Source organism: Anser anser (genome assembly GCF_964211835.1).
Source record: "Anser anser genome assembly, chromosome: 6".
Taxonomy (NCBI): Eukaryota; Metazoa; Chordata; class Aves; order Anseriformes; family Anatidae; genus Anser; species Anser anser.
In genome coordinates this window covers 38,128,211-38,156,158 of record NC_139726.1, presented here as the reverse complement: position 1 = coordinate 38,156,158, position 27,948 = coordinate 38,128,211, and the positions used below count along the sequence as shown (strand labels likewise).

The following is a 27,948-nucleotide window of genomic DNA, read 5'->3' as shown; positions in this document are numbered from 1 at the left end:
TGATAAATCATGCCTGAAATTAGCCCTAGAGGGAGGCATGCCTTAGAGAGGCTAGACAGCTGAGCTGCAACAGTAAGCAGATAATCCCTTTTCCATGTTGTGGATTTGGCACGGTGGCTTAGGAACTTCACATTTTATACTCCTATATACTTTTGCATTTTGCGCTCTCCAGCTTGCTTTCTGACACTGATACAACACATGCCACATCCAGGGGCAGTTATAGCCTTTGGCAGCCTACACTTTTAAGAGGAAGAGCATCTACTTCCACTACAGCCTAAATTTCTCTCCTGCAAACAGGTACAGGACCAGATGTAGAGGGTAGATAGCTACCACCTACCAGGTGGATATGATTAAGGAAATAATCGTGATCTGCACTGTCCAAGTTACGGCCCTACACTTCCCAGATGAGTTAAATTAGTACAACTGTGGCCTGATTAAACCACATCTCCTGCATCTTAATTTTCTTCTGGTATATCTGGTTCAATCAGGCTTCTGCCAATGGATTTACATTTCCATTTAGAGTATCAAACCAGCCTTGCAGATCAAAGTGGACATTTATCAGAGGCCTTTTCAATGAATAGTTATGTTATAATGGGATTCTCAAAAACTAATTTAGAATACACCAGCTTACATAGATCTTGTTTTCATAGCAAGTTGCTTTTAAATAAATGTCTGATAATGCCAAGAAAATGAATAATGAATTTGCATAAAATGAATTTTTAAAGTCTTCTAAGTGCATTCAGAAGTACATTTATTTAATGGGATATATGAGGGAATTGGAAAAAAAAAGGTCTCTTCTGTCTATAAAGATATATGGTGGTAATCAATTAATGAGAAAAGATTATATAGTTACTGATGAAAATTTAAGAACAACAGAAGTCAATGATAAAATAATAGCTAGATCTGCTTAGATTATTGTCCAGGGAAATGTAATTGTATTGTTGAGTCAGTTTTAATTTCCACAGTACTTAAGCCCATAACAAAGAAAAAAAGAAGTTGATGAAAACATGAATGGAAGGATGTAGAGTTACCTTAGGAGAGTGTATGAACACTTTCTTAAGGTCCTGACCACTGTGTTTTAAAGGGTTGTTGATCAATTTTCTACTGAAAAAAAAAAAGCCATACAAGTTTGCTTTGGGGGATTTTTCATTGGTTTAAGAGGTATGCAGCACAAATACTTTTGGTGTTTAATAGTGTGACTGAAAATAAGTAAGACAAAAAGCTACTGCCATGATTCAACACCTGGATCATTAGCTTGCTCCTTAAATAGGATAGGGGTTCAGCTGAACTTTGTATGAAGTATGAGTCTACTGTAAAAATCTTAGTAAATATGATAAATCTCCAATAACAAGAATATTGCAATGTCATTATGATTAGTGTAGTCCTAAAACAAACCAAAATGGATGCTCCAGGATAGCACGAGCGTATAATTAAGTTGCACAGATTTAACATATTAATTACAAGCTAATCATAATGGTTTACCAATCCTATACCTGGGGGCTTCCAGATATGTTAGAAAATATATTATTATTATGACTACTTATGACCTTAGAATTTTTCTGTTTCTGCTGTTGTAAAGCTCTTATTTTTATATTACATTTATGTTTCTTATCTTAAAATGGGGATAGGTTTTCACAAATAAAAATATGTAGCTTTTTCACAGTAGGCAGACTGACAACAGGTTAGAAACAGTCAACAGAGAAATGTGTTGCTACCTTTAAAATTGATTTTCCCCACCTTTATACTAGTACTCCACTCAACTGATATCTGTAGGTCCTATGAACTGTCTGTGCAGCACGGGCAGCCTCTGTTGTTTTTTGTAGCCAAAGACCTACTTCAAAGCAGGTTTTGTTGAAAGATATTTATGGTGGACAATATTTTACAGCTGAAACAAATCTCTGTATAAAGTTGATTGTCCATAATGGACAGGAATTGGAATAGGTTAGCTGTTTACTTTTCATTAGGTATCACACCAGCCCAAAGTGCAGGCCACAGAAGTGTCAAGTGGTAATGTTAAGTGTTAAGCTACAACTTCCACTCACTGCAGAAACTTCTCTCACTTCCTTTTTTTCTGTCTCCTCTAACTAGAAATTGAATTGTGAAAGATCACAGACTGGCTAGCTAAAATGATATATTCAATGTTACAGGTTGATTTTGTGTTATGTATATCATCAGTGTGTACCACTTACATGTTAAAGATGGTTTTATTATTTATTCACTTAAAATGTAATTAATTGTCATATTCCAGGCATGCATATAATTGGTGATCTCTACCTTGTCCTTTATTTTCTATCATCACCCTTACCAGACAGGGAAAAACAGTTTAAAGAAAAAATACAACTAAGATTTCTTAATATAACCACACTGTGGAATTTGGTAGTAATCAGATTCTTTCCCATTTTTTAACAGGGAAAATTAGTTTTCCCTGGAATAAATAGAACCTCTCTTAGTGATTTTTAAGTTGTAAGACTGAAGAGTTTTTAATAATATCCATAGTGTTGATTTGATATCTTTTTTGTGAAACCTTTTTGTGTCAAGGTCTGATCTCATGTTATTGTAATATTCCTATTGACTCCAAGGAAGGAAACAAAATTTTGCTCTTTTTTCTTTCATTTGTTAGGACTAAAGATCACAGCTTTTTACCATGAGGCTGAAAGTCAGTTTTACTTCAAATAAGTTCAACAAATTCAAGACAGTCACTGTGATCCACCAGAAATATCATGCATAATCATTTTTAAAATTCTACAAAATTCAAAAGAAAAGTTCAGAATTTCCATACATTCTGTTCAGTTTATCCCACCAAGAAAATTCACTTGAAAAGCAGTTTTTGCCTTCATACTGCTGAACTTGAGTCTGACCAGCAAAGCTCAGAGATATTCAGAATTTATTAGGAAATGAGGCTATTCCCAGAAGTATATTTTTAGAAGCCATTTTTAGGCCAGTTGTTTCAAAATAGGGGAAAGTCTCAGGTGCGTCACAGATTCAAAAGCTAGCTGATGTGCCAGAGAGGATCTATGAGGTGCCTCCTCTCAAGAAGTATCACTGCAGAGCTTGAAGCATTTGCTTGGTGTTATGACTGACATAATCTGAAGATCCTTTTGACCTTAATCAGCATTTTATACCTTTGTTGTCTCCATAATATTACATATTACAATGACTAGACCGGGCAAGAATCTTATCAGAAATAATTTGCCACAATCAAAACGGCTTTTGGTGCAACATCCTCAAAGATGCAGGCATATCAGTAAATCTTTTTCCAATACAAACACAAGCTGTAACGGGTAATAATACTTGATGCCAACTACCTGTGCCATATTTGGCAGGGACTGCCTTAAGTCAAGCTATTTGCCTATGCAATGTATAGCACTGAATAATTTGGCTAATTATACTCATACCTTTATATCCAAGTTCTTCAGTAATTAAGTAATGCTGTCCCTAATGAACTGTATATTTCAGTGGATCATTCTTCATTTTGATATACGAAATTACATGGGGGAAGTACATGGAAATAATGGGGGAGTGGGGAGAAAGAATCAGAGAACTTACCTGAATATCTAGAAAAATAAGAACAGTTTTCAGAATGAAAGCAGAAGAGAGATCTTTTAAGAACTCCAGTGACTTCTTTTTAAGAGAAAGAAAAGCAACTAATGGTGAGTGAGTTCCTTGTTGTGTGCTAATAGTTACACCCATGAGATCAACATTGTTTAATCTAGTTGTACTGCTAGTGCTGGATACCATGGTATATTTCTGTTAGTGAAATTACAAAGTATTTGTTTCTGGGATGAAAAAAAAAAAAAAGTTTATTGCTTGCCTACAAGGAATTAGAAGACTTGACCAACAGTTACATTCCCAACACACCAAGGAGACTAGCAGACTTTAAGAAGAAGCTGGTGAAACTGCTTTGAAGCATTCCCCTATATAGATTAATTTCTGATCACATATCTATATTTTCAGCATAAATTTCCCCAGACCTTTGCATATGAGTAAATAAATAATTTAATGTTTACTTATATTAGGATTGATGGCATCATTGTAATGATTATAGATAGCTATTACTCCTTCTGCAACACGAGCGGATAAACCAACGTCTTCCAAAGTGATTGGTAAAACTATATTTTGTGATATCTAGGAGCCCTAAAGAAGGTAGAAGGTTAATATTTAACTCTTGAGAATCAGGACTATCTGAAAGAATACTAAATTAAGCATCAAAAGAAGCACTCATAATTATTACTCTTTAAAAAAGAAAAAATCTTGACTCACGTGACTGCGAAGTAGATATCACCACAGCTGAGAATGCTCTATAAATATGAAGTTCCTGAGCCTCTTGAAAAGTCTGCAAGGTAAGAAAGTGACACTGTAAATTTTAATGTGTACATATTCATGTACAATACTGAATTGATAATGACACCCTTTTTGCATCTGGTTAGTCATGCTACAAAAGCTTAGAGGGAAAAATGTATCATCAAGGATGAATTTCCCAAGCGTTTTACTTCTGCAGCATTAGTGGCACTTCTGAAGACTCAAATGGGATTATTCTTTAGTTAATTTCAAATGCAGCAGTAGCATGAATGCTGGGCTTCCAACACAAACCAAAGCAGTAAAAGTATATTCCTCCAATATTTCCAAAACACAAACTTATCTGAAATTCATTTTCAGTTAGAAAACATTTCATTGTAAACTGGTCATTCTACATGTATCCAAGCTTATAATCACTGAATTCTATAGAGTTACTATTCCCTAAAAGCACTACCTAATGCTGAAGTAGCGTCTGAGGTGTACAAGAAAACAGAGCTTCTGTTTTCAAACTTTATGAACTGGCATAAAACACCAAGTTAATATTCAGCTGCTATATTTATTATAGATGACAAGAGATAATAAGGTGTTATTAATACATAATAAGTATCATATATTAGGAATGTAATGAAGATGCAGTCTCTGACTTTAGAACCAATTATATCATTCCAGTGTTTTATGCTGAAAAAATTGCCTGAATTTTCCTAAGAGTTCAAAAGGAATAGAATCAATACTTCTTGAATATTTTGTTCTGTAGATCTGCTCATAATGTTGCCAATCTTTCTTGTGAATCTCAGTAATACTTTATAACTGAACTCCTAGGGACACATGAATATATCACATACCCATCTTTGAATTTAACAAAAGGATGTTTTTGCAAAAAGGAGGAGTGGATATGGGACTGTACCTGCAGCCTAGGAGGTTTGAAAGCCAAAAGGTGAATTCAAAGCTATGCACACACTGTGCATAGACCAGCCTCCTGGAAGCCTGATTGAAGCAATTTTTGTGCTTGGAAATAGCAGTGCTGTGGATGAGTTAGAATACCCTATTTCCTCACTTCTTGCTCCTTGAGCAGATTTTTCAATATTTTCTTTCATTAACCTTTAATTAAGATTTTAAGACTTTGTAGCTCATTGGAGCAGCTCCAGGTTCCACTAACAGGTAAATATTAATATTATTCATCATTGTCATTCAAACCCAATATTCTCTTCTATCTCCGTTGCGTGTTCATATCAAAAGAGCATCCAATTGAAAGTGTTATATTTAATTAACAATTTAGTTTGCCTCTGGTAGTTCAGACTAAATATTGAGAGGAGGATTTACCAAGTTTACTATCTTGAAAAGCTGCCGAAAAGGAAGATGCTGCCTGAAATAAGACCAATAACAGAAAACCTGTGATGGGCTAGAGTTTACTGTTGATAATAACTGTTACTACCACACATTAATAAGCATAATTATTACCACATGACAGCCATTAAGAATAGCAGTGTCTCACACTATATAGCATCATTATCCACTTTGTGTGGTGACCAAGAAATTGTAAAATAAATCCTAGCATGCCTTAGCCACAGTTGTACCCAACCATTATGTGAAGACAGAAATTAAAACAAACAAACAAAAATCAATAACATCATCCCTGTTCTCTACTAACTCTGTTATACATGAATAGAAATATCTGGATGCGTGCTTTTGTGCACTGGAAATATTTGTTGGATCTTGAAGAAGAGTAACAACCTTAATTTAGGTTATACAGGTCAAGACAACTGAAAATGCACCACAATGATCCTTCAGCAGGGGAGTGACAGCTTCCTTCAAGCATGGGCTGCAGCTCTTCTAGAACAGTCTGGCACTGGTGGGAGGTGAGAGGGGAAAAGCAACAGAGAACATTGCAAAGCATGTCCATACCTACGGCAAAGAATCCCGTAGCTTTTTCTGTCATTGTATCAAGTGGATGTATCTCCTCCCGTACCCACTGCCTAAGTTGCTGAGGAACAAAAGTTATAAATAAAAACCTGCAGTGAAGCCAAGGAATCTTCAGCTGGTGCTAAAAACGCCTGAGATACTGCAAAGCTACACAAAGGGAACATGGTAATTTAAAACAAGGTGCAAAAGGACCATGGAGGGTTTCAGAAGTCTCTTGCAAAACAAAGGTCTCACTCTTCTGAATTGACAACATTCCTCAGCTTTTTTTTTTTTTCCTACACAATTTAAAAACAAATGAGTTGGCTTGTTAAGATCAAACAATGGAAATGAGGTACTATGTGTTTAACTTTGCTTTCTCTGTTGTCTACGCAGTTATTAATCCAGTGTAGGAAAAAAAATATCTTTAAGTAACCCAAGACTCACATCAATTATTAGGCCACAATATACTTTGAATGATTATTTTTTACTTTTGATTAAAGGTTTTGGCAGAAACATTTTGAATAAGTGAAATTCTAACTCATTCCTGCAAGTACTTTTCTTGCAGAGTTAGGGAAAAACTATAAAAGCATGGTTGCTTCTGGATTCCCTAAAACTTCTCCTTTCATGAAAATTACAGTGGCCATCTAGTAGAGTCTATGCACCGAATAGAGAGTCAGATAGTTCCAGGATCTGCTTTTCCCTCTATTTGTGGAAATAGATGCCTGGGGACAGCTTCTGTCACGAGAAATAAACCTTACCAGCCAAGTAAAAGTGGACAAGCAAGAAGCACATTAAAACTAGCATCTTGCACTCTGAAAGGAAGGTAACAGGAGTTGATCCTCACTTTCTATGGCAGACGACATGCCTGTTAAATGAGCATTTGGTTAATAACACCTTATCTCCAGAGAACCTGTCTGGACAACACGACTGCTTTTTGCTTGATAGCAGTGTTATTCTCTGTTGTAAAGAGAAAAACAGTGTTCCGCACAGGCAGAGCTTAGGCTACCTCTGAGACAGAGCTTTGCATTATTGCCATTTAAATAGTGGGTTTGTTTCTGAGGGTTTGCATATGTGGGAGCTCCTTCTCCTTCAGGCAAACGCAGAGCTGCCCTTGTGTGCCCTGTGCCTCCTTCTTCAGAGGAATGCTTACGCCTGTTTTAGTTTGAGGTGCCCTGAGCCAGTGCAGAGCTCCACCAGCAGCCCGATGCTCGGACCTGGCAGAGCACTGTCTGTGGGGTTTGTGCTAGAGCTTCTGAATGATTGGGCTCATAACAACACTGAAAGCTTCCTGGAATAATATTATCTCATTTTTATAGCATACAGTATATCTAAGAAATAGGCTGTTACAAATGCAGTTTATGTATTTAACATTGGAAACTAAAGTGGGTTTGCAGGGTTGTGAACAATAATCCATCAAGTCTTTTAAAACTATGTCTGGTTTAAGTTTGTCTGAAGTTTGCTTTAAGCCCTCTAAAGCCTTTGAAAAAGCTCCTAGTTTGTAGGCAATGAGTGGTGAAGTCTGATGATCAACAGCAACCTTCTCTATTGCTGAAATGAACCAGAAGTACATAACATATGACTAGTCAGGGTGTCTGGCTTTTAAACTGGTACCAGCAGGAATTACTCTTGTCCCTTTGGAGGGACAGATAACATCATAGCTGAGATTTGTAAATCTATCCCTTGCTCATCCCTTGGTGCAATTTGTGCTTCTCTGGTTTTGTGTCTAGACCCTCGCGAGCAGAGAGCCCAGCTGGCTGAGCATTAGTCAGCTAATGTCATTCTTGGCTCTGCAGACTATGTTTTATCTTGAAATGCCTGTGAAAAAGTAGACAGCGGGAACTAACCTATACTTATCAAGGCTGACACGGCAAGAAGAAATTCTGTTGAAGGAAGACATGGAAATTTAGCATGCAGATGACAGACAAAAGATATATTAAATTCCCAGGGTTGTGTGGCCAGAGATGTCTCTCTTTCTCTGACAGATTCCCATTTGTTGTGTTGCTTGTTGCCCTTTTGACAGTAATTTGTTGCTTCACGTCGGTCATTCTCAGGCCTGCAGCTGACAGGCACAGGAGAAGAGGGGTGCAGAATATTCTTTGTATCATTTCCAGGCTCCTGGGCACTTCCCAAGGAAGAAAGTGTAGCAAGAAATCAGCTCTGGCTTTTTTCTTCAGAAAGTAGTGCTCGAATCACATGGGGAGGGAAAACAACTGATTTTTTTTTTTTTTTTTTAATTTCACATGCACATATAGATACACACAGACACACACACACAATCATATAGAAGTAAAAAAGATATGCCTGCAGGGTTCAGGCTGAGTTGAAGAACAAACTGTTTTAATGAATATTTTGATCAATCTTGCCAAATTGATTTAGAGTGTGAGTGCAGTTTGGGAATTTTTCTCATTAGTACTGAACTTCATGATAGAGGAACATGGAGTGGTGAGCTCATTAGTATCAGCCTGCCTGTGTCTGAAGGCGTACATGATGACAGGATGACACAAGTGACAAGAGACAGAGTCTGTGGTGCCGCATGTTAAAAATATCCCTCGCAGTGCTGCTCTGAAATATTAATTTTACTAACATAGTTCTTACAATCAGTTATGTTGGATTAATAGAAGAATGAGGTGATTTGAAAGTCTTTCTGTAAAGGAAATATGTCGTCTCCATCAGCACAGATAGGAACAACCATGGAAGCATTTGCCTTGCAGTTCAACGTGTTTGTTTGATGAAGGCTGCTGCAGAGGCGTTATGTGGGCAAATCCCACCCTTGCTCTCCTCTGCTGAGCAGCAAGACAGAGAGTGCCAGACAGGATTTACCTGTAAGATATTCGTCTTCTTAATAAAACGTTGTTGCAGAGAGGTAAATGAACAAAAATACAAGCAAGAGTAAGAGCAGGGATAAGGCCCACTGAGCTGCGATGCTCCATGGGGCTGGCTCCCACCTCACCTTCTCCTGACCACAGCCAAGCCACGGAGGCAGCGCCAAGGAAGCCTGGAGGTGATTGCAGAGCTCCCTGCCAGATGAGCTTCTCCTCCTCACCCCCGTGAGACTGGCCGCGGCTTATGGCCTGAATGACTGGAGTTTATGTCCTCCATAAAAGCACTTTATGCTCTCTAATGCGATGTGGTAACTTCTGATTATACATAAAAATGCCTGCTCTTTCTAAATTCTGCTCAGTGCTTGGCCTCGGTGCTACCCTATGGCAACAAGTTCCACAGGTTAATTATATGCTTTGTAAAAATGTCTTAATACATTTTAAATCTATTGCTTTTTAATACTTTTTAATTCTCTTTTTTTCTTCTGTTATAGGAGATTTTGTATAGAAGCATTGTTCTACAATATACAATTCATACTTTTTTTTTCCCTTTATTTTCCTTTTTTTTTTTTTTTCCCTTTTTTTTTTATGCTCGAAGTAGCCCCAAACTTACCAGATCCCATCATGTGCTGAACTTTTTAACACCAGTTTCTTAATCCCACTGACTCTGCCCTGACTGGAACAGGATCAGAAGTGAGTGTGACATGCCAAGAAAAGCTCTTTATTATAATATTTTTTTTCCATTTTCTAGGTTTTTCTTTGTTTGCTAAATTCTGACATTTTGACTTTTTTTCCTCTCCTCCCCTGACTACACTACTTGCAGTGATTGTCAGGATTTCTTGTTTTATTCTTGAGTAGTTATTCTGAATTTAGGATTTTAAGCGTGGCTTTATAGAAGGTATGGAAAAGCGATTTTGCCAAGGTTAATGAAGTGTAATGTAAACATCTGATCTCTGTGCTACAAGATCATTAGACACAGGTCCGAAGAAGATCTGGCAGCTAGTTCTGACATTTCAGTTTTCACACAGAGAACAGAAAAGCTATAATATTTCCTCTTTCTTCTTGTGATCCAGCTAGCCTGGTAGCAGGCAACATGGTTTCAGCTGAGGTGCTTTGCTGGGCTTCTGGTGTAATTCTACTGAAATGTGTAGAATTAGAACGAGATGCATATGTGTTTGCAACTCAGAAAAATATCTCCTCAGTTACTTAATGAGATCTTTATATAAAGTACAGATACTTATAAGATTGCAAGAGCTAGTTAAAAATAAAATTCTTTTCTAGTTGAACATTTTTGTTTATTTTTGCTTCTTTTTCATAAGATTATCCCTCTTTTAGAAAACTACCACATGTCATAAAAGCAAACAACCAATTCAGAGAAGTTTCAATGCTTGTTCCAAGCCATAAGAATTGTATTTTTAAACACAGCTCCAGTGTCTTGTGGGATTTGCATTTCTTTATTTTTGCAGCTAGAGCTAGTGATACAGCCATAAATCTCAGCCAACAAGCTGGGCAGAAGGAGGGATACCTGGAGGAATTATTTCAGAGGGAAGCTGCCTGCATGGTCAGGCAGCCTGTTGGTCTCAGCTTGCCTCTGAAGAGAGAACAGAAGATAAGCAAGTGTGTTTTCCAAGCAGCTGCCACTGAAAAAGAAGCTCTTGGTCAAAGTCAGCTGATTCATCTGGTTGTCAGTGATTTCATGCCTTAATGAAATGTTTCCTTCTCTTCCTAGACGACTAATTTTTATATTCTTAGCAATCAAAGTTAGTAATGGCTACCGTGTATTCACTGGTCATTCTTCTTCTTTTTTTTTTTTTTTTTCTATTTTGTCTCCAGGGTTTTCTGCTTTTTTTTTGCTGTACAGTACTGTTTTAATGTTTCCTTCTACAAATATTTCCAGTGGCTGAAGCTCCTGACAGTTATGAATCTCTGTCTAACGGGATGGGCACCTTACACCAGAACCTGAACTACTGATGTTAAATATTATATTAACGGTAAATGATCTAAAATGTAAATGGTCAAAGCCCAAGAATCACACAAAAGGCACCGTACATAAATTAACTTTTTAAATAAGAAGAGAGAATATTACTACGTTTACAGATGCAATTAAAAACTTCGTTCTGTTTACACATCTGGAATTATTATTCTCTTGTGGGTAAAGGAAATGAATATGAGGAAGGAAAAATACTTGTTAATCTCTGCCACATGTCCCTTGCCCAGCCAATGCCAGCTCAGCTGGCCCCTACCAGAAGAGAAGAAGGCTTTGCTTCATGACAGCAAACAACCAAGCATGTAAATGAATATTGGGCAGACAAGGCCCTGGCTCTTCTATCAGGCAGATCACTTACACAGCCCGCTCTACCAGCCTGATTCAAGAAAGCACAAGCATTTTATCAGCATCTCATCGCATGGACAAATTCAAGCATTTGTTAAACTAAGCTATCAAGAACTTCTTATTCCCACGAGTTGCTGATGCTAAAGATAAGAATTTTTAAGAAAACGAGGGAGCAGATGCTCAACTAGTATAACTTATGTTGGCTCTGCTGTATACAGGAAAGAAGGAATAATTTGCCCCTCCATGTTTGGAAAACATTCAGATCACATTGTGCAGTTACACCACAATGTTGACAACTGTTTCTAAAGCTGGGTTTCTGCCTCTGTAAGAAGTGTTAATCAGGTAAATGCCAGATTTAGATTCTAAAGCTCAGAACAGTAACAGATTTTTTTAAAAAATCAAAGAAAAACAAAGAATGACAAAAATGAAGGAGTTAGAAAAACATTACAAAGAAAGTCTACATTGTGTGTCTGCTAGAACTGGTGCACTAGAATGGAATCTGGACTTTAATGAGCTAAATCTATTAGTAAGAACATCCTTATTAACACAGATCCACTTCTGCTTTTTTTTTTTTTTGTTGTTAGATTTCTTCCAATAGTTCTTTCTTAGTACCCTATTTTTGTTACTGCACATATTTTTTTCAGTAACTCTCAGGACTGAGAAGTCTTCTTCCTTTCCACAAGGAGAACAAACACTGCTTTGGATTAGGGCAATTTGAAAATGTTCTTTCTGAAATGGGACAACTATATTAACAGATAATACTCTCTTTTTTTTTTTTATTCTTTCTTTTTTTCCCCCGAAATACTAAAGCATTTGCTAAAGCAAATTCTATCTAAAAAAATATATATATAATTCCAAGTCTAAGCAAAACATGACAGTAGAGACTGAAGACTCAAATACCTTTCCAAACACCAAACATTTCACAGTCTGAGACAGAGCGTGTCCCAGACATGTGAGCGTAGGAGTGGAGAACCTGCCTGCATACCTGCAGGTGCTAAGCAGTGCCATCAAGCTCAGAACTGGCAAAAGTCAGGATGAACCCTTATATTTTGTTGAAGCTGTGCTGCCGCACTGTAGTGCTGTTCAGCTTTTCAGTGTTTCACTACTGACGTTTGTAATTGTTACTCTCTGAACAAGTTCTGGTGCAACACCACTGTAGTCCTCTATATGACAGATGGCTTCCTCCCTCCCATCCCCCAGACAGGCTTTTTTTCGTGTGTCTTATTAACTTTGCATTAGACCTGTTTTAAGAGCACCATAAAAAGTTGCGTGCTACAGTTTTCAATGGTAAAATATTTATGCATACCAGAATTATTTATGTACTGTTAATTGAAGCAAAACAATTTGCAATTCTTTTTTTTTTTCCACAGTCAAATCAGTAATTATGTTGTAAACAACCAAATTTTCTGCACCAATAACTTAAACTTAGCTGTATATACTTTAATGATCAAAGATGTTTTTCATCTAATTTTATTCCCTGTGATTTTAGACACTTGCTTTCAAATACAACCAGGTACGTACCGATAATTAACTTTGAGGCAGAATCCAAAGCACTCATTAACTTTGATATATACCTAAAACTATCTGGGTTTAAGAATGTGATACACAGAATGAATCGCTCTTTAATAAAGTACTCTGTTCTTCTGTGTGAGTACGAGAAGGTTTACTGCATCAAGCTTTCCCTCTGTATAGCATAATGTGATGCTCTCAACTACTTCAGACACACTGTGCAATCCTTCATCTGTCACCAGACTAGTCTATGTTTGCTCAGTAAGCTCTATCTTTAACTAGGATAAAAGATGCAACTTGACAAAGTGCAATTATTTTAATTGCCATGGAAAGACAAAGAACTATATTATAAGACAAATATTTTTTTTAAACTTAGGTCTGTTCTAGAACGGAAACAAGATTTCATACACCTAAACAAAATTTTGATCCTGGAGGTTTGTCCTTTCAGAGCTGCAATGATTTTTTTTTTTATTTTTTTTTGTGAAAGGACACATCCAATGAAGAGGAAATGTTTATGTCTATGTCAACATTGTTAACTTTGAAAAGATTTGTTTTTGACGTTCTTTTAGGATCTCTTCTGTATAAAATTAATGCCAAGCAGCTTGTGCACCAACCGTGCAATCTTTTTATTCTTCTTTCTGTACCCTCAAACAGTTTTTATCAGGAGTGGATCTGTGCTCATTCGATAGTCACACTATAATGACAATAACTTGGATTGCTGACATTTCTCCCTCTCCTCCAAGCTGTCTTAAATTGTCAGAAACAAATAGCAAATAGAGACTCTGGGCTTCAGGTTGCAAACAATCATAATTGTATAGTGGGATTCCTATACAAAATATACATCTACTGCAAACTGGGAATTACTGGAGCCTCTGTCAGGTAGTTCTTCTGAACATAGCAAGCTGCCGGCTCACAGTTTTAGCCAACAGAATCAATGCCATATCAAAAACACGCGCCACTTCCTCGTGTTTAGCAGGAGCAAAATCGTAGCCTCATAACACATAACTCAAGAGATTTCCCAGCTGTGACCCCCTCTGGCTTGCACGCCACCACGTAAGGGCTGATGGGTGAGAGCATTTCCCCCCCAGATGGCAGCTGTGTCCCAGAGGCCCCGTGACATCCCACTGTGATGCGCACAAAGCTGCTTTGCGTGCAGCGCCTCCAAACCTGTGAGCCAGCTACTCCAGGAAGGACAGTCAGGTCATTTTTGTTTGTATTCTTGTATCCTAAATGACTACGTATTGTTTTCAGTGCTTGACGCCTTAGAAAACCTACCATATGAAACAGAAACATCCAAATGTTTGTAAGACCTCAGAGACTTCCTTCCAAGGCAATATTTGCTGTTCACCTCCTGCTCTCACCCTGTGTCACAGACCAGATCCTCAGCTAGTATGAGGCTTTGCAGTTATATTTGCTGCCACCCGCAAAGGACGTAACCAGCAGGATTTTCCATCTTTTCCATAGTGGTATAATATGAGAAGAAAAGCACTGGGAATTTCTTGTCGATGTGTCCAGAAGGCCAGGGAAGGCACCAGTTCAAGACTTTCTGGCACACAGATTAAACTATCACTTAGGTCACGCAGCTTAGCCATTTAGTAGCCTTTTCCTTTGAGGCAATCTTTTATTTTGAAAACTCTGCTCTCGGAAATACAAAACCAAAGAAAAAATATAAGGGAACCTGTCCCAAGGAATCTATGCTACTGTGTAAAATGGAGTAGGTGAGAAATATTTTCAGTTCCCTTTGACACATTCCCACCCAATACGTTTGATTTATCATCCATTAATGAGAAGACTACACCTGATACTGGGTTACAGCAGGCTGCACAAAGCAGAGGTGGACTTGTAAGCAAAGCTGATGGAGGAACTATTGTGCTGGTGCATCTCGAACTTCTGTGACATGGGGCAGGCGGGTAAGGCTAAGTCAGGTTTGGTCTGATCTCACAAAACACAGCAGTTAGAAAAGAGACAGGCTTTTAGATACAGTCATTGCTTTTTTTTTTTTTTTTTTTTTTTTCCAGCAACAGAACTCTTCTACTCTAAAAGTTCTCAGATACCTGGGGGACTATGTCCCCAGTGCCTAGGACAGTGGTTGGCTTCAAGACACTTGTGCACCTTGAGTAGCTTTGCAGCTGTTCACTGATGACTTGGTACAAAGATTGAAAAGACAGCACTTTTGTTTCAGTTGTCAAGTGACATGTGAATCCTCAGAGAACCAGTCAAAATAAGTTCCACTGCCGCTGCCTCCACATAAAAGTGGTTATTAGAAAAACAGATCATAAGCATTGTACATACTAGGTGTTCAGAGAAAGAGAAACTCTTACAATTATTTGCCCTTAGCATTTCCCTGCATGCAAACAGCACACTGACATGGTATCGAACACTGTCTGAGGCATGAGATTGTCAGTCAGTGTCTTTGGGAGGGATACTATCATGGTAATCTCTACAGAGGCTTCAGTCTGTGCTTTGTGGTATGTGACAGGAAGCACAACGAGTCAAAAATCAGCAGATGGGGGCCCTATTATTTGGTTAAATCCTCTGTAATGCCTGATCACCAGGTGGTAAATAGAGGAGCACTGCTTCCTGAAGGTGACTTGTCAAACTACGATGCAACAAGCAGACCGGTGTTTTGTTTGGTTTTGCTTTGCTTTTTTAATACTTCAGTACCTTTCATGGAAATACGATCTCAGATCCCGTGATGGTCTCAAGCACTGGGTGGGGCACTCCCTTAATTGCTGGGAAAGGTGTATATGGAAGTAATTAAAAATTAAACACCATCTGCTCAGACCTCAGCAAAGCTGATTTAGCATCACTCTCACGAAATGGAGTACTTGCTCTATGACAAGTCCGGTGTTATCATATACAAGTATTCCCTTTCTTTACCTTTCCCTGGCCACTCTTATGCATGCTCTTGTACAATTCCTCCACCCATCTCCAGTGGACACTGACCAAGAATTGCAAGTGACTCAGGCAGGGATTAAACCTGGTGGAAGTCCATCCATGAGTGAGCAAGGCAGAGAGATCTCAGGGTCTCACACCTGCCTGGACATTACACCTTTGAAGTCTGCGAGGAAATAGCCCATAAATTGCTACCATGGCAGGAAGTTTTAAATGTTTCATTTGTGTTTCTTTCACATATTATTGTTTAACTCAAAGCTGCTCAAGCTTACATCTTTTATTGTCAAGTTAAACCAGTGACATGGAAAGATCCCAAGAAATAGCTTATTTCTCTGTATAGTTATGTTATATGAGTTTGTGTTACCTGATCTTAAGTCTCTAAATGCAATTTATTCAAAGTGGGTACTTAAAGCTTATTGTAACCACTTCTTTCTTTCATTTAGATAAGACTGTTCAATACAACATCTGCATATGTGCTACCTAATAGCTTCCTCTATTGATCTTTGTGTTGTTTTTGGCATGCTAGCATTGTAAGACACACACGCAAAAGATTTGTTGCTGACTATACTTGTAACCTTTCTAAGTCAAATCTTCTGTTGTAAAGAGTTTCTATAGAAAAACATATTTTAAACTCTTTTTTTCAGGCATTAATTTTCCTTGGAGTTTATGACAAGGTTTTTAAATTATACTGTATCAACTACTTCCTTTTGTCTGCATTTCTAAAAATTGGTTTTCCTCTCCAAAAATAAAATATTCCTTTTTACTATACAGACACATGTGTACACACATTTTTAATTTTAAATGAGTAATTGAATAATATAGGTTGGGTGAGGAGCTGAAACACATTTTATAGAGAAATGCTTTTCTCTCTACCCAGAATGAGAGTAGCCATCTGAGGCCACTCCTTTTTTGCCATGCAAAAAATATACAAGTTGAAGAAACTTGTCCAACAAAAACTATGATTTAGGGCAAGCCAGGTTTTTTAGACAGTTTTTTAAAATTGTTCCATTTCGAGTAAGAAACAGGTACTTGTGAGGACCAGAGAGGAAGTTCTGGTAAGAGGGCAGCACGAGGTGCAAGGTGCCAGCAGGCTGCCACTCACCTTGGTCAAACATGAGGGCACGGGGCCTTGGACGGGAAGGCCTGCTTGAAAGGAGTTAACATACATACAGGCTTGAGGTAAATATGACTGCGGGGAAGGCTGGAATTAAAAGAAAATCATTGCTAACAGAAATGGAGTGTGACTGGAGAGAAAACAAATTGCTCTGGGTACTGGCAAGCTCTGCCTGCAGCGACCTAAGGGTAAAACCCATGCTGTACTTAATGATGTGCTTCCTGGCTGGAGGAGCCTGCCAGAGTTAATTGGGGAATGGAGGAACAGGGGCTTTAGGAAACAAGGTGCTGCTCCTTACGGCACAAATCGAGATGCACTGAAATTTAAACCTTTGTCTCTCCCAGCATGTGTACGGAGTATCACGTGCTGCTCTGTGTGATGTATGGAAATGAATGACATTCTTACTTCCATAGTTTTGAGATTTTGCAATGCTTCACCCCCATCTTTCAGAATATTTAATATTTATCACTCAGAAAAAAGATACTGAGGATTATTAAATAAATTTAATTTTATATATATATATATATTTTTGGAATATGTGAGCCTGGAATATTTTTTTTTTATGACAGCTACTGCTGATTGTTCATGATGACAGCAAGATGTCTTTAAAAAAGAGTGGAATTGAACTATGCACATCCATGTTTTGACACGTGCTCTTCAGCTGCCATCGGCAGCCCAGGACACCTACACTGGTGTGGCTGGACCAAGCTCCCATGCGGCCCTAGGCTTAACATCAAGTTGTGGATTCCCAGCCTGCACTGTCAGCTGATGGATGGATATTGTTGCAGGGCCTGAACAATAGCATCTTTATAAATTAAATGATCAATAAAAATGTGTTTTTTAGTATTTGTGGATACTTCAAGTCAGGATTAAGATTCTCATGTAATTTCCACTTGTACAGATTCTACTTCTGCTAAAGTCAGTGATGTTATATCATCACATAAAGACATCTTTTTCAATTGTATTTTACAAGGCAACTGAGCACTGGTGTTAACATGCAGAGCCCGTTGACAATTGTAGAGACATTTCCCTTCAGAATGCTGAAATATTCATTTGTACATGTGCATTTTCCTGGCAACTTCTCCCCCAAGAACTTTTAAATTAATGCTCTATTCTGATCTCCAAGTGTACAATTTTGCCATGTCCTATTGTATACACTAAGTATGAAGGCACATAGATGAAAATTTAAATCCTCATCCTATGAACAAGCATTCTGTGTGCTGTATGCTAGGACTTGAGCTCTTCTACACTGAGACAGAACATAAATGTATCAGGAGGTGAAGCACTGGAGTCATTTCCACCAGATCTGCTGTGGCGTATTTTTCATACTACATCGCTGGTAGCCATATGTGGAATTCAACATGACCCAATAAATCCTTTGCCATGAGAAGCACTACTTCATTCCAGAAACATTACAGCACATTAGAGATGGGACTGAGAAACTTCACTGGTGATACTAGTCGCTGCTTCTAAATTTGTCTTTCTATTCTATTCCTTCATCTTGTTTTTCTAATGATCACTATGATATTTTATTTTACAAGATGGAAAACAAAGCAGTTTTAGTCTTCCTAATCCTATATCACAGATTTAGACAAGTATTATTTTATTCACTGATCAATTAAATAAGGTGTCAATTTTCTGTGGGCAGTTCATAATGTATTGGCATTTGTATGATAAATATTCATTAGATTATATTTGTAACAATAGTGAGTAAATTTGATAGGTACTGGATAAAACCCAGGGTTTATAGGACCCATAATTCTGTTTCAGATGACATCAGAAGACACTTTTGCAAAAAGTTTAAGAAATAAGGCAAATAAGCAATGATAGAAACTTGACCCTAAGACGGCACTGAGACCACTGTGCTACTAGTTAAGAGATGAACAAGTTATAACTGTACCCCAACAATGCCTCACAGCAAAGAGTCACACAAATCATGCTTCAGGGCATAGAAAAAGCACTGTCTTTTTCTTTCAAATTGTGGCTTAATATTTTTAGGTAGCCTATAGTTCTGCTGGAAATTTTGAAAAAATAATAAACAGTTGTTTATTCAACAGTTAAATCAACAGTTGTTGAATTATCAGCAGGTCTACAGCAACAAATCAATACCAAGAATAACAGATACTAAAAGTGATTCACGGATGGTTTTGTCTGTATTGCTCGAAGTTTATCTATGTCCCTTTCCAGCTTTACACTAGCATACTATTTGCTACAAGCAGACCAGACTCTATCTCAGAAACTGCAGACAGAAAATGGATATGCAGCAAAAATTCGTGGTTGAAGCTTCTCCCTCAACTATGCAACCACTGCCCATGCTGTTGATGTTTCAGCATTTTGAAAGGAATGGGCATGTTGCCACCACGCTGAAGTTTCTGTAACCGAGATGCAGCTGTGAAGTGAATGGCCAAGACGAAGGCATTGAAGTGCCTCGAGGGCCACTCTGAAGTAAAAGAGAAAAGTAAACTGTGAATAACCAGGAAGAGAGAAAAAATACCCAGGTATGTTCATGCACAGACACACACACTGATATTTTTCAAGGTGGATTGGTTTGATAAAAATTATGACCTTTTTTCCTCTCCCCTATTTTATTTTTCAGTACTAAAAATATTGCAGGTGCCTGAGGCGTAAGTCAGAGCAAGCCTCCATTATCACTCCAGAGACTTGGCACTTTGCTCATTAGGCTCCTTAGGATCTAACTGAGTGACCTTGTTTGGTGGGAAGGCACAGATGGAGTCTGTCAGTAAATCTTGTTAATGTAACAAGTATTCCTACTGTTAGATGAGTTTTGCACCTCATATAAGCGTTTCTGTCCCAAGTAAACAACCACCATTCCCTCCTACCAATGTCAGCCCCCTTATTTCATGCCACCAGGTACTTCAGCATTTGTTTTTGCTGTGAATTACCAAAAAAGAACATCTTGCTGCGAGTGTAGGATGATCTTTCTCTCAAAGGCAGTCATGCACCTTGTTTCTAAAGAAAGTGATGTTTGCTTTTAAATTTGGAAGTGTTACCTGCTAAACACAACAGCTTTCTTCTGCTGTGAATCGTTTCCTCAGCTTAAAAAATATTTTTATGGCAGGAATGCAGATTTTTCATAGACTCATGGTCACCCAGTTTTACTGTATAATATACATAGCTAATATATAAGATAATAAATAAGTGGCTTATTTATGAAATCATTTTAAGCGTTTCAAAATTTTAGGATGTAGCCACTGTTTTGATTCTATGAGAAAATCAAAAGCTGTTTAGAAAGTGCTTCAAAAAGTCAAGGTTAAAAAGGTGACAGCACCTAATTCAATGAATCCCTTTGGATAAAAGTAGAGGGATACAACATTTAAACCTATGCTCAGCCTAGCTAAAATATTTACGTAAAATTCAGTGGTGTGAAAAGCAACTACAACACTGAACACCAGGATAAATTTCATGCTGAATAAGCAGTCATATTTTCTAAGTGTTTTGCATTGTTAATACAAAGCAGCAAAGCTAGAGTAGTTGAATTAGGGCCCCCCATTTTTCATTTGTATCCTCAGATTTGTTTACTAAGTCTCTTAGTCCCAAAGGGATTGTGAGGCACAGTTTGAAAGCAACAGCTTTGCATATTTTTAACTGATAGTCTATAGTGGCTTGCAGACTGAAGAATCCAGCTTGCAGCCAGCAGCTGAGGTGAATCTATGTTCCCTTTCCGCAGGCACTCTGCCCCACAGGCTAGCTCAGGGGCTCTGGGAAACCAGCTGATGGCTCTGGTTGCTTAGAAAGAGTGGAGACCAGAACGAGAAGAAACCACACTGCTTTGACATTTGCCTTTCCACCCCTTCATCCCTCTCCTAAAAGCCAGGAAGGTTCTTCAATAAGAAAGCACCAATACTCACAAGCTTAATACAGGCAGTGCTTTATAGTGTGTGTATGTTTGCTAGTAACTATGTTAATTTACTTTTTTTTTTCCAATACATATTTTTTGCCAAGTTCTGATTTCTTTTAATGCTCAAATAACATTTTTATTAGTTAAAAGTTCTCTTTACTACTTGCCACTGTAAGGATTATAAAAAGAAATTAAATTTAGGACAGTAAATATCATCACAGGCAGAGAAATATAACCTCCCTGCAAGCTTAATTAAACAGGAAAAGATGGCCTGATAACAGATAATATGCTGTTAACCACGCACCAAAGGTAGGAATAGGCCTGCAGAAAAGGACAGACTATCATTATTAAAATCTTTTAAGTTGCATGGAAACTGATGTCCAGATCCTGATACCATAATAATGGTAAAGGCTTCTTGGGATCTGACAGGCTGGAAATCAGCAGAGTATGTTAGACAAATACACGGGATGGAGGAAGCTATGCTAGGTAGAAATCTGTTGGAAATGTTTGTTGTAAAGCTCAGTTCTGGCAAACTGTTCTCCACATTGTTGTTATTGGTAAGGTTTGAATAGCAGTGGCTTATCTTGTTCTTGGCTTCAGAATTTTAGAGAAGTGAAATTATGACCAAGTATGATTCCTGGCTCCAGAAATAAGTGTTGCTGCAGTGAGAGGTTAAAATGTCACATAACTGCTGTTGCCACATTTCTTCATACGTAAAATGAGATTATTTCCTCCTTTCCTTCCTTTTTTTGTTGTTAGAAGGGTCTTGACCTGGCAAAGGCTCACACATTTGAAGCTACTAGCATACTAGCATTTGAAGCATAAGAAATAAATACATCTGCTTTTGCATGATACAACACTAGATTATTCTTTTAGTAAAATCATCCTTCAATATGCACATGTAGATATTCTGGCAGACAGGCCTCCCGAACACAGTGCTATAGACTTGACAGAAGACAGTTCTGCAAAGCCCAAATTTTGCAAATAAAACAGTCAGAAAGAAATTTTGAAGAAAATATTTTAACTTTACCCTTTCCATCAGTGAGCTCTAATTAGGGCTTGCATAACATGTGAAGACCTTTCAAAGATATAAGTTGTTATCTGTGGCAATTTTGCATGCTGTAGTTGTAAAGTAGAAATAATGCTGTTGTAATAAGTGTGTTTTATTATTTCTAAGATGGATAGGTCAGGACTGTCAAGCCCTTCCTTTCACTTGTTCCTGTTCGCTCAGGCTATTTTCTTGTTACAGTGGCTCTGCATTGTAGTGATCAGTGTATTCCAGGTGTCCTGTCCTACATTACTATTACTGTAGGCGCCTGCAGTAATGAAATAGCAAGCCTTATCAATTCTCTCTTGTAATGGTTTGTTCTTATAGTTAATTGACATAGCCATGCAAGTAGAGCCTTAGATTGCTTCTGCATCACTGCAGACACACTTTCAGAGAAAATATTCTGGTCCTACAAAAATGCCGTTCACTTCGACAGAGAGGCCCTGCAATGAAAGCCTGAGGCAGGTGGAAGAAGTAGAGCCTGAAATTCAGATTGCCCTCATTTTATCAAAGCAAAATTACCTTTTTCCCCAGGTACTTTGTAAGATTTCCATTGTTAGTTGATTGTAGCCAACTCCTCCCTAACCTTTTTTGTGGATTTTTTTCGTAAGCTGTTGTCCTTCATTGTATTCAAAGGCACTTTGCCCTTACAGAAATTGTCTATTTGTACCATCACAGTATTGTATTTCTGTCCAACCTGTTAAATTTGTAATTGAAAATATATTCAGCAATGAGTAAACTATTCTGAGACTGAAAGCTTTGAGGTTAAGGACTATCTTTTTCTGTCTGTGTTGACTTTCCATGTTGAGCTATACTCGGCAAATACTTTAATAATTGAGATTTTGATTTCACAAATACCAAAGCAAGCATGCTGTTGATTACAGGCACCTAGCAGTGTCCCGGAGGAATATTTCACTTTGCAAGGCTAAACAAAAGAACACCAGTACAATAAGTCAGGGTTCCAGACTAGGTTTGGCAATGACTGACTTACTTGCTGCTGATCTGTTGAAAGAACAGTGCTGCCTTCTGTGGGTTGATATTATGACTGCTTTGTTTCACATCATTATTTTGTGTCCCAAATAACATCTATAAGGTGATTTCAGAACATAAAAAAATATTGCTGCTGAAATGAAAACAGTTCCTATTGCTTCATTAAGATAGGAGTCATTGTTTTCCTTCCTGTATGCCACTGTCACCACCCTAAAAGCAAAATCTATGAGATATTATTTTGGCTAGTTTATGATTTCATTTAAATTCATGCAAATACACTGTAACACCATTAAAGTGTATGAATAAAAGCTCTCCATTGAAATTATTTTTCCTAAGTGTGGAAAAAAGAATTTTGGCAAAGCTAGTCCTCCTTCCTCAAAAAAACTCTGATTTTCATGCAAAACCTCAACAGTAGTATTTTTCTCATTAAAAGAGTAGAAAACTCTCTTGTTCAGGCAAACTTTAATTCCTACTGGCCTGAGACTGGATTCAGGACCCCGTTGTAATGCATGGAATCTGAAAGGATCCAGGGTTTATAGCCTAAGGAGGAGAGAGAATTATGGCACAATAGTCTCACAACAGGACTTAGTTGTTAATTAGAGTCTACTAATCTCAAAGAGAACAAATATTATTTTTCTAAAGTCTCGCGTTATCAGAAATGATCTTGCCAGGAATCTGGAGCTTAGTAGTGATTGGCATCAGCTCCAGTGTCCTTGGTATGTGTCATGGCATGGATTGTTGCTCTAATCAATAGAAAGCAATTTCCAATCAAGGGAAACAATTGCACATTGGTTTATTTTGATCCATTTTCAGATAGGACTTCTACAGCCTCCTATGGATTTGCAGCTGCTCAATTGCAGTCTAATTGCATGACCCCTGTGGAGCAACACCCAAGGAGCGTTAGTAGTACACACTGACATTCAGAGCGAAGGAAGCGTGTTAAAGTTTGCAGTTCATACAGGAAGGGAAAACATACCAGTTGCACATGAAAATGAAGACAGCACATTAAGATATGGGTGTCACATTCTTGTTTACAAAAAATCTAGAGTGTTTGTATGGCCTTAAAATGTCCACACACCATTAACTTATTGTAAGACATATAGAAAGACATATAGAAATACTCAAAATTGTATGTTCCTTCTTTACAGAAGGAAGAATGAAACAAAGGAAATAAAGCAGGTGTGGTAAAATTCCTGGAGAATATCCTTGTTAAAAAATAAGAGAATATCTCTTAGCAATGGCAGCCAACTAGACAAGATCACAAGTCATCAGGGAGCTGGGAGGCCACTTCAATCTTCTAGATATTCAAAGTCTGGCTCTCAACCTGTTCTTTGGGACATTTTATCTTTCCAGTAGTCATGTTTTTTATTGCTAGAACCTCAATTTCTGTTGACGCATCAGGGAATAAAGGAGTTATAGCAAGGCATGGCAACAGCTTATATCAGGACAGTTCAGAAAAGAAAGATATTGTTTCTCTTCAAAGGTGGAGGGGAAAGACAGGTAGGCCAAAGTCATTTCCCATGTTGAAATTTTCTATAAAATTGGAGATTGCTGTCCTACTCTCATGAAAAGGGTGATAGTGAATCCAGGCGCAGGAGAGCTGCTTCAAATCTCAGCTTAAAAGAGGTCACCCAGTCTCATGTCAGGACACAAACAAATTCACAGGCTCATGGTGTGTGGAGCTCCAGCTGGATCCATCTAGCAGCCAAGTCTCCCTGCCTCCACAAAGAGACCACAAATTCTGCAATTCATTCTGATGACTTTCATGGTGAAAAGCATTTCTTTCCCATGAATTTCCTACAGACATTTAGCTGGTCTCATTTTTTACTACCAGATAGAATTCCTGAACTTTGGAACAAGCTGGTAAGAGTACTGGGTAAATTTAAAGCCACCATTAAGAAGACAGAAATCCACGGTGTGTTTTAACTCACAGGAAACCTTTCTGCCTGCCTTTTAGAGTGGCTGGAAGCTATTCTTTGCAGACTTGCTGGGAATGACACTCACTTATGGATGTCTTGCCACTGGACATCACACCTATACATGTGTCAGTAAATGACTATTTGTCAGCTCTCAGTGAAAATCCAATATCGCTTTCTTCCAAAGGCCCTCATTTTATACACCAAAAGAGAAACTTCAATTCTATAAAAACAACTCTTAAACAGTAAAAAAAATATACTTGGCACAGAATAAAACTGCAGTACAGGAATGCAAAGTAGCAGTTATATTCAGACAATTTCCACTGAGAAGTGCAGACAGAGTCTCTTGACAGTCAGCTCTCGAGACTGTAGGGCTAATTACAGGCTGGCTCTGTCAACCCAACAGCAAACACAAGCTCATGCTATTTTGAGGTATCCTGGCCAGAAGCAAAGGCGATGGGCTCAAAACCAGCAACCAGCAATTGGTAATACTAAACCCAGTGATAAAAGTAGAACATCACCTTAGTCTGTCCAAAGTTTCACAAACAATTTCTTAAAGAAAATAGAAAGAAAACCATAAGCATAGGTTGGGTGTATCTGACCTCTGGAATCCTCAGGAGCCGATGGAAGACATGAACAGGATTCTGTGTTCTTGTGCTGGCAGCAGGCTGGGAGGGGGCCCGAGGAGTGATCTGCTGGGCTACTGGAGTGTTCCAGTGTACCTGTGGGAAGTCAGCAGGGAAATCAGTCCCATAAGGCTAATACCAGTGTAAGCTGGTCTTTATTCATACAGTGGATATGCTATATTGATACTGAATCTGTGAATGTGTGGCTCTTGTTCACAAACCCCTTGGCTTTATAACTCATATTGTAAGAGGGCAAATATGAAGCCCAGGGCATTTGTAACTTGGGACAAAGATCCCACAGTGTGACACAGAAAACTATTTTCACTTTAAATGACAATAAGCCAAATTCTACTAAAGAATGCCAAACAGTAATGAAAGCAGTTCATCAACAGTGTCTTAATTCCCATTTTATACATTCTTCTTCATAGTCTGTAGGCTGGCAATTCTTGCTTAACTCACTCAGACCTCACAAATTATACTGCTTTTTTGTTCTGTTCTGGTTTTGTTCGCACATCATCAGTTGTACCAAACTGCTGATAGAAAAGCATTTCTTTGCTGTACTTTCACTGTTGGGTTTCTGGGAACGAAGGGTGGATTTTTCTCTTTCACTTACTCTGCATGTACATTTTGGATAAATTAATAACAACCTAGCGCCACATAGAACTTCTACTCTTCCTCACAGAGCTACCTTCCCACACTGAAAGGTGTGTAAGGAGAGGTTCTAATTCTTGGTAAGCTTTTTTGAATAGCTTCTGGAACATTTATTTAAAAGAACAGCAACCTGCCAAAGAGCAAGGACATCACTGAAACTCTCCTTACACCTGCATCATTTCAGAATGTTTGTTGCATGAAGAAGCTATTGAGAAGCTATTGTGACAGCACTTGTTAGCAATAACATTGAACTGAGCTGAAAGGTTTTTTTTCTTTTTTTTTTTTTTTTTCTTTTCATGAGAACACTGCCTTAATGAAGTTCTTGATAAAGCACTAATTTTGGTGAAATGTCAGTACTGACCTGGCCTCAGAAGTTCACCAATTTTAACTGTGCAGGTGAACTAGAACTCTTATTTTCCTACGAAAGCAACCTTTAATTTTCATTAGTTTAAAGTGAAAACTTAGCTACTCAGATCATTCACCCCCCCACCCTCCAATTATTTGCTTACGCATATTTATTAGATGGGAGAATACATAATCCTTGCTTGATTTTAATTATCTTGGACTCTGAGGCCAATGCCAGTGATGACAAATGCCAGTGGGAGTTCTGAATGCAAGCACAGGGGAAGTCAAGGGTCTGACTGCACACATTCATGACAGTCTTGCATTTAGTTTCTGAATTACTTTACTTTAATCACCTCTCCCACAGTTTTAGCAAATCCTGTCACATGGATGATGCTTATTTGACAACATAGTTAAGATTCAATAAATGCTTCTCCTTTTATAAGTAGAACTGTTTCTACCACAAATGTATTACTAACTGAAATACACTGTGATGCATTTTTTTTCCAAGGTCATCTGTATGAAGGAAATTCAGGGATATTTTGGTAAAGCTACTACAATAGATAAATGAATTCCCATTAATATTACGGTTATCTTTCCTTATGCTTGAGTAATAGGCAATAGTACTCTTTTATAATAATAATAAAAAAAAGCAGCAACTGACCCAAAAGAGTAATTTTATGCCAGCTAGCCTTTAGACTTCATCGTATATTACCAAACACACTTTGTCCAGGGAATAATCCTCCTTTTTGTCACACAATATTGTATCAAAGAATTACAGAAAATGCATTGGAAAGAAAACTTCTACCCAGCTCCCATGTCTGTTTCCTATGTTTCAAGTCAGGCTCAATTATGATGTTTGTTTCCAACAAGATGCTGTGATGGTGTTATGTCAAAAGGTTTGTACCAAGTTCACTTATAATGCACCAGTAATGAAATGGCTCTAGATGTTTTACTGCTCATTCAAAAAAACTGTTTGGGTACTTTGCCATTCATTTTTGAAAAACTTTTAAAATGTACATTTCTAATTACATCAATTTAGAGTAATCTCTAAAAGCAAGTATTGTAGTTTAAGTATCTAACAAATATATATATATATAAATAAGACACTAAAGAGTTAAGAAAATCATTCCACCAGCCTGTATCATCCTTTTCCAGACTAACTTCTTAAAAGAGCAGAACATATTTCTTTATGACAAGACTTTTCTACTTGACCGATAAGGTGCTCCTGTGTCCTAGGGGTAGTTCATGCAATTAGAAGAAATAGGTGAAACTCAAAGAGATAGTATGTAGGGGATGTTCATGCACTGACAGGGAAAGAAGCTGTAAAACGCAGTTATCAGTGCTCATTACTATCATAATTTCTAATGTTGGTCTAATATAGACCATAATTCTTCAACACATTAACCATAGGCCACATTTAAAGTATGTGAGCTGATCCTTCTTACTTAAAAATGTATGTTTATTGCTTTTGCAGTTACTAAGATTCAAGCACATACTTCAGATGCTTTGCTAAGTGAGATTACTGTGAGAAACAGCATATTCTAGAGCTCTTGCTTCAAGTATTTCCACTTCTGATTGTACTTCCACTCTTCCCTTAAGAAGCCATTATTATTCAGAAATAAATCCCTCCAGAGCTTTCTAGGAGGTTT

General features: G+C 37.8%; 1 protein-coding gene across 1 annotated transcript in view; it reads right to left on the bottom strand.

Annotated features, from left to right (window-relative positions):
- Positions 1–27,948, bottom strand: part of LOC310902102 (uncharacterized protein) — a 382,687-nt gene that overhangs the window by 157,666 nt on the left and 197,073 nt on the right. Inside the window, exons 6-7 of the mRNA XM_083843085.1 lie at positions 25,280–25,399; positions 4,261–4,333 (exon numbers count right to left, since the gene is read on the bottom strand). Coding sequence (XP_083699211.1) covers positions 4,261–4,333; positions 25,280–25,399 — 193 coding nt within the window. The remainder of the gene's footprint in view (positions 1–4,260; positions 4,334–25,279; positions 25,400–27,948) is intronic.